The sequence below is a fragment of the Myotis davidii genome, unplaced genomic scaffold, assembly GCF_000327345.1.
Source record: "Myotis davidii unplaced genomic scaffold, ASM32734v1 scaffold299, whole genome shotgun sequence".
Taxonomy (NCBI): domain Eukaryota; kingdom Metazoa; phylum Chordata; class Mammalia; order Chiroptera; family Vespertilionidae; genus Myotis; species Myotis davidii.
The window spans coordinates 6,625,823-6,633,161 of NW_006293088.1; the positions used below are offsets into that span (position 1 = coordinate 6,625,823).

At 44.5% G+C, this 7,339-nt stretch overlaps 1 protein-coding gene across 1 annotated transcript in view; it reads right to left on the reverse strand.

Moving 5' to 3' along the window:
- UBE4B (ubiquitination factor E4B) overlaps positions 1-7,339 on the reverse strand; it is a 95,560-nt gene that overhangs the window by 67,094 nt on the left and 21,127 nt on the right. Inside the window, exon 2 of the mRNA XM_006766743.2 lies at positions 1,433-1,619. Within this exon, the coding sequence (XP_006766806.1) occupies positions 1,433-1,619 (187 nt within the window). The remainder of the gene's footprint in view (positions 1-1,432; positions 1,620-7,339) is intronic.

A 7,339-nucleotide genomic window follows, 5' to 3' on the forward strand; every position in this document is an offset into this window, starting at 1 on the left:
AGTAAAAAATAAATGACTACAGAACTAAAAACTCCATGTTCAATTATTAGATGACATGATAATCAATACAGATCTCTTAGCACCTACTTTCTCATAATTAGGATCTTAAATAATTATAATAATTACTACACTGGTAATAATTATGTTTGATAGAAATGTTCATTTAGAGAAAGGACAGATATTTTCAAATATTCAGTATGAGTCACTATCATCGTTTTCCCAACAAAGATACTCCTAGATATCAACCTGAACTCATTAATTATAAAGAAATAAACCTTGCCCTAGCTGGTTTGTCTCTGGATAGAGCATCAGCCTGAGGACTGAAGGGTCCCAGATTCAATTCTGGTCAATGGCATATGCCCAAGCTGCAGGCTTGATCCCCAGTAGGGGGCATGCAGGAGGCAGCCGATCAATGATTCTCATCATTGATGTTTCTATCTCTCTCTCCCTCTCCCTTCCTCTCTGAAATCAATAAAAATATATTACAAAAAAAAAGAAATAAACCTTTTGTTAGCTAAGTAATTGTCAATAAAATAGTCCTAAAACATCACACCAGGCAAACTTTGATGCCCTGAAAATTCAGAGAATGCTGGGGTCCAACCCCAGCAGGTCCAGAGGTCCCCAAAGATGTGGACGGAGTCGGCGAAGAAGGAATGACACGGAGACAGCGTTCAGTTGATCAGCAACCTTGCCAGGATCTCTAGCCACAATCTCCAGCCAAGTTCTGTGTCCATGTCCTCTTGCTAGGTTCTCCAGCCAGGTTCTCCAGGTTCTCCAGCCAGGTTCTGTAGCCATGCTCTCTCGCTAGGTTCCCAGCCTGGCTTGGTCTATGCTCTCCAGCCAGGTCCCTCCATAACTTCAGGGGGAAATCCCTTCCTGGGGAAACAACCTTTCTCAGAGAGGTGACCTTGGTTAAAACACAGCGCCAAGAAGGTGAGCAAACATATTAAGAACAGTATTCCATGTATGCCAGGTCCCTTGAAACAGCAAGGATGGACCGGCTCCCGGCAAGAGAAAGCATTCTATGCCAATGTAAACAAGGAAATCTGTAATTAGAGGCTTGTTACTTTGACCATTATTTCAATCTCGTATTTTCAGATGATTTTATCTTAAAAGCATCAACCAAACTCATCAAATCAGCAGAACCAAATATAGTCTTAATCACTTTGCCATCAAAGACAAGACCTGACCCTGTTTGGAAAAAATGGTAAGTTATGGAAAGGAAAACAGTTAGTTTTAACAGATCACTATCAAAATGAGTAGACATCAACAAAGCATTCTGTAATAATCTCAAATATTAAACTATGGCTTGAGGATTTTAAAAAGTTGCTGTCCAATTGATTGTACCCTGTTGTGGAAATGTCAACACTATAAGCGAATAAAAGGCTACGATTAGAATGATAAGCACACCCAGGTGTGAAGAGAGGCTTACCTGATGCACCTATTGGGGAGGTAGCTGGGGTCATGTTGTGGACATTGAGACCAAGACTCTGGGAGGGGCCGGGGGCTGATGCCGCTATCGGGGGCCCCGGAGGGTTCTCCCTCTGGGGAGAGGTGAGCGGGGTGGTCGGCTGGGAGGTCTGTCCACCAGCAAGTCGAGCCAGGCGCCTCCGCCGTATCTGCGGGGAAAGGGCACATGTAAGTAAACAGCAGGAACACTGTCTGCGGAGAGGAACACCAGCGTTATCAGTAACCGCACTAGAGCCGAACGACTAAATGTGCCTTGAGAATAAAGTATCCACTTGAGGAAAGTATTAACTCCGTGAACCAGTATTTCTGCAAGCCACCACCTCACTTTTTAAAAACTGCAGCACACAATTATTTTAATTCCACCCGGCCGGCATGGCTCAGTGGTTGAGCATCGACCTATGAACCAGAAGGTCACACAATTCGATTCCTGGTCAGGGCACATGCCCGGGTTTCGGGCTCCATCCCCATTCGGGCATGCAGGAGGCAGCAGATGTACGCTTCTGCCTCATCACTGATGTTTCTATCTCTCCCTTTCTCTGAAATCAATAAAAATATTTTTAAAAATTTTATTTTAATTCCTAAATTCTACCCCAAACCAAACGTTAAATTAGATACGAAGGTAGAATAAATACATTTTCACACACTCACACCCACAAATAAATAAAACTGCATCTTACTCGCCTTACTCATCTTATCTGTTCATCACACTGCCTTGACTGATTTTGTGAATTTACAATTAACACACCACACTTTTAAACACACTAAAGCTTGTTGTTATTTTAATAAAACTATGTAACATGGCCATTTTAATCACTCAAACAATGACAAAGTAACAAAAATTTTACTAAGACACAAATTTTACTTATCACGTTCCAGAGCACAATGATTAGATTTTAATTTCAATAAAAATGTAACCTACAACTTCTTCCTTATACCAATATCCCAGAGTTATGAAGATATTACAATTATGTCCACGAAATCCCAGTGGATCAAAGAACCGCTTCTCCCGTGTTGAGAGTCATTAAATTCCTAACCAGTCAATACTCTCAGTGACCACCTGCTGTCCCAGGCCCAGAGGACGCGTGACAACAAGGCTTCCGCTCTATGCAGGCCTCAGAGAAGCAAAGCAACCAGGCTGCTCACTCTTTACATGAGGAATAAGGAAGGGGACACATTACGTATGACAAACGTTATCAGGGAGGGACCTCATCTGAACTGAGAGGCGCGCTGTCACTGTAACATTGTAGGAAATCTGCTCCTTTGCTGTTCAGGCGACCACAGCATCCTGATTCCGGACCCCACGCTCAGAAGCCCCCCATGTGTCCCTGCAGCAATACAGCTAACCATGAACTTCTACGAAAATGAAAGCAGTATTTGTCCATCTGTGTTCACAGCAGCACTATTCCCAATAGCCACGAAGTGGAAGCAGCCCGAGCGTCCATCACAGATACATGGATAAATAGAACGTGGTGTGTCCGCACAATGGGATCTTATTCAGCCTTAAAGAGGAGGGTGATTCTGACGTACACACCACATGGTGAACTTTGAGGACATTCTGTTACGTGACAGAAGCCAGTCAGAGAGAGACAAATGCTGTGCGCTTCCACATGAGGTGCCCAGACTAGGTGAAGTCACAGAGACAGAAAGCAAAATGGAGATTGCCAAGGGCCAGGGAAATTTTAAAAATCTAAGTATAGAATAAAATCCTAAGTGACGCCCTGAGTGGTTTGGCTCAGTGGATAGAGCGTCGGCCTGCGGACTGAAGGGTCCCAGGTTCGATTCTGGTCAAGGGTATGTACTCTAGGAGTCTTTCTAATTACAAATGTACTACTCTTTGTAATATTTTAAGCAATAAAAATAAATCAATAAATAAAAAATTTTTTTTAAAAATCCTAAGTGACAAGAAAGGGTAGCATGCTGTCATAGTCCCTCCTCCCACCCTCTCTCCGCACCGCACGCACAGGAATTCTTTAGAATCACCGGTCACTCTCCCGCGTACACCCGCAGCGGCTCTGCGCTGTCCTCACTGCGCCAACGGCTGCCTCCGGGCGCATGGCATCCCATGCAGCCATGCGGGCCTCTGACATTTACTAGAACATCGGAAACTCCATCTTATCTCTGGCCGCTTGATAGTCCTTTGGCCTCTGAGCACTTTCTCTCATTCTTGGCATGGCTGGTTCTTTCTCCTCCTTCCATTCTCAGCTTGAATGTCACCTGCAGGATTCCCCCGCCCTGGCATCTAGCACAGCCCTCCGGGCCACCCTCACTTGAAGTCACAGGTCTCTGTTCACATCCTTCACGCTCTCCTCATGGACTGCTAATACTTACCTTTCTTACTGTCTTACTCTGTTTCCCTAGTGCCGTGGTCGGCAAAGCGCGGCTCACGAGCCACATGAGGTAAAATACCATGTGCGGGCGCGCATGTACAGTGTGACTGAAACTTCGTGGCCCATGCGCAGAAGTCGGTATTTTGTGGAAGAGCCACACTCAAGGGGCCAAAGAGCCGCATGTGGCTCGCGCGCCGCAGTTTGCTGACCACTGCCCTAGTGGAATGGAAGCTCCATGAGAAAGCCATGCCTACCTTGCTCATGCTGTATCCCCAGCTTTGGGCACAGTGCCAGGCACATAACAGCTCTGTACATACTGACCAACGGGAGAAATTAATACACAGAGTTGAGGGAGGCCAAGGACCAAAACCACACACGTGTTTAACTGAGTATTCAAAACCCAGGCGGTGCGTCATCTTCTAGCCCTGACTCCTCTTCAGCTACACATTCAGCAAACATCGTGAGCACCACAGTAACCTAAGCAGTTCCGCTCCCACGGGGCTCAGGTTCTAGAGGCCCAAGGACAAGAGCCGAACGAACGGAAATGACGCCAGGTGATTATGAGCACCATTAGCGAAGAATAAAGCAGGGAGGAAGAGCCACAATCTCTAAGGAAAGCACACTGAAGGCCTCTCCGGTAAAGGGGCGTCCGGACACCCCTGTAGGAAGGGATGGTATCTGGGGGGTGCAGTGGGACTGTGCTTGGCATGTTCAAGGTCAGGAAGACCCGTGTGGTTGGAGCAAAATGAGCAGGCGAGAGAGAGCAGAAGACAAGCTCAGAGATGAAAGGGGCCTCCCAGGCCTGGGAGAGCTCTGGCTCCGGGAAGCCACCAAAGGGCTTTGAACAGAACGTGATCTGACTTACATTTTTACATTTCTGTTTTGGCTGCGATGGAGAATAAACTGGGGGGAGCACGGGCGCAGGCAGAGATACTGAGGCGGCTACTGCCGTAGTCTAGGAGAGGATGGGTGTGGCTTGGACGAGGGTGGGTAGCTGTGAAGATGGTGGTGCGTGGTCAATTTGGGATACATTCTGAAATTAGGGCAGTATTTTAATATCTTAAAATGTGTCCATGTATACACAGCAATACAACAGAAGGTCTGGTGAAGAGAGACTAAATTTTCATGGAAACCAGCATTTGGAAATTTGCTAAGAATTAAGTTTCAGTACCTTAGAGGCGGTTAAATGTAGCTCATGCTTGCCTTCAAAGTCAAATTCAACCTTTACTACCAACTACCAAAGTAGTTTCAAGATAAGTCGCTTAACCTCTGTGCTTCAGTTCCGCATCTGTCCCTGGGGATAAAAACAGTGCCTTCCTCCCCGAGCTGTGAGAAAACCACCACCCTCGCCTGTTGTCTACCTCACGGCTCCTGCCTTCGTGGCTCTACTACATCTGTGACGTTCCTTGCATACTACTTACTCACCACCCTCCACAGTAAGTTTAAGACAAGGACTTTTCTCAGTTTTGTTCTGATGTCCCATCAGTGCCTAGAAGAGTGCAGTGCACATAGTAGGTGCTCTTTAAATATCTGCTGCGTGAATGAAAGAAGAAATGAAAACTAGAAAATGCATTGCACATAAAGTTTACTGAATAACACTATCATCTTTTGGTAAAACATGAAGTCACTTTAACGCTGGGTGCCAAGTTCAGCCTGACATGTTAGCTTCAGATGTTCTCGGTGACATAAACGTAGAATAAATGTCCTGGCTCACTGCAATGTGGGCTTGAAGGAAGAAAAAGAAGTTTTCCAAGAAGAAAGATCTCCACGGTGCTGGTATTTCCCAACCCCTACCCCCACCACTCCACAAGCAGAGGTTTTAAAAAAGAATGAAGAATCAAACTGTGTGAAATATCCTGTAGACTGTTAAGGGAGATGGAGGAGTGCAGTCAGGGACAGAGGCAGGTCCATGCAAAACATGAACTGGTAGGACCGGTCCTGACTCCCCATCTTAAAGACCTGCTGTTAAGAGAAGAACAGCCATGACTGGGCAGTGCCCGGGGCTGCCCACAGCAGTGACGCCCTTCAGTGGACTGACCACTTTCTACAGTGGTGGTGACTTCGAACTGGTTCAGCAACCTGAGGACCCTGGGAACATCTGGACAGGAGCCTCCCAAGAGAATGCTTCTGAGTAACTGCAGTTATAAAGGCCTATCCAATCAATTGGACTATTAAGAGACTTTAATCGTCCAATTTTATCACGAACAGAACATATGGGACACAAACTAAGAATAGCCCCAACATACCAAAATATTATTAAACATTTTCCTCTGCGCTTACTCTACTTTTTTACACTAAGCGTAAGACTGATATGTCTTTTAAGTTAAGCAAAAGTACTTTTTTTTAAAAAGTCTGTTTCCTCAGATGTCACAGAGAGAAAACACCAAAAGCGTAAAAGGAACTTCTAATTCCTCAACTTAGGTCCTAAACCACAGGTCAACCCAAATATACTAATAATGAAATCTCATTCCTCAAGTTTTCTTGTCTTAACTATTTCCGTTCTTACTTCGCAAATGGCATTAAAACAGGGCTTTCCCCAGAACTGTTCTATCCTAATGTAGCATGTCCTACCCTCACGCTCCTGACGAACTAAAAGTAGATTCAAGACAGAGCTACTGCTCAAAACAGCAAGGGACACTGAGGTGGTGCGAGGCAGAACCTAAGACAGGATGGGCCAAGCTGGTCTCTTATTTTTAGCACTTGGTGGGGGAAATAAATCCAAAAAACATTGTTTTCAAGTTCGTAAACAGTCATTCTACCAAAGCATCTTACTTTTCTACTAAAACATTAAATCCCTACATAAAGAAAAAAGCTTTCTAGAATGGTCGTCTTCTAGACCAGCTGTTCTCAACCTGTGAGTCATGACCCCTTTGGGGGTCGAACGACCTTTCACAGGGGTCGCCTAAATACATCCTGAATATCAGATATTTACATGATGATTCATAACAGTAGCAAAATTACAGTTATGAAGTAGCAATGAAAATAATTTTATGGTTGGGGGTCACCACAACATGAGGAACTGTATTAAAGGCGTGGCATTAGGAAGGTTGAGAACCACTGTTCTAGAGGGAGCTCCTGTTTTAATTATTATTGTGGTTTCATTTTTTTAATAACTGGCCATATCTAAAACTTACAAAATGCTATGACAATTTCACAATATGCCTGTATGTAAGCCCAAAATACATCCCTAAACAAACGCATTCAATTCTGAACACCATAGCTCTGCGATCTAAAATCCACCCGCAGCTACCTTTTAAAAATCTGTAATTTTAAATTAATTTTCATTTAAAAGCTCCAAAAGTCCTGCTGCTTAAACTGCCTCCCATTTTGAAAATATGTTAACCTCAGTATACCACTGCCATCCTAGACAAATGAGGCCCAAAATGTGGAAGAAGGCTTTTTCCTTCGATCCTAACAGAGCAAGAATGACTTACATTCTCCTTCAAAGGTTTGACCTGAACACAAGTAAATGTCTCCTTACTTCTCAGTACAATCCCATCACCAACTCGCCTGCAGAGAGGGAGATAAATAAGCATTTTGCT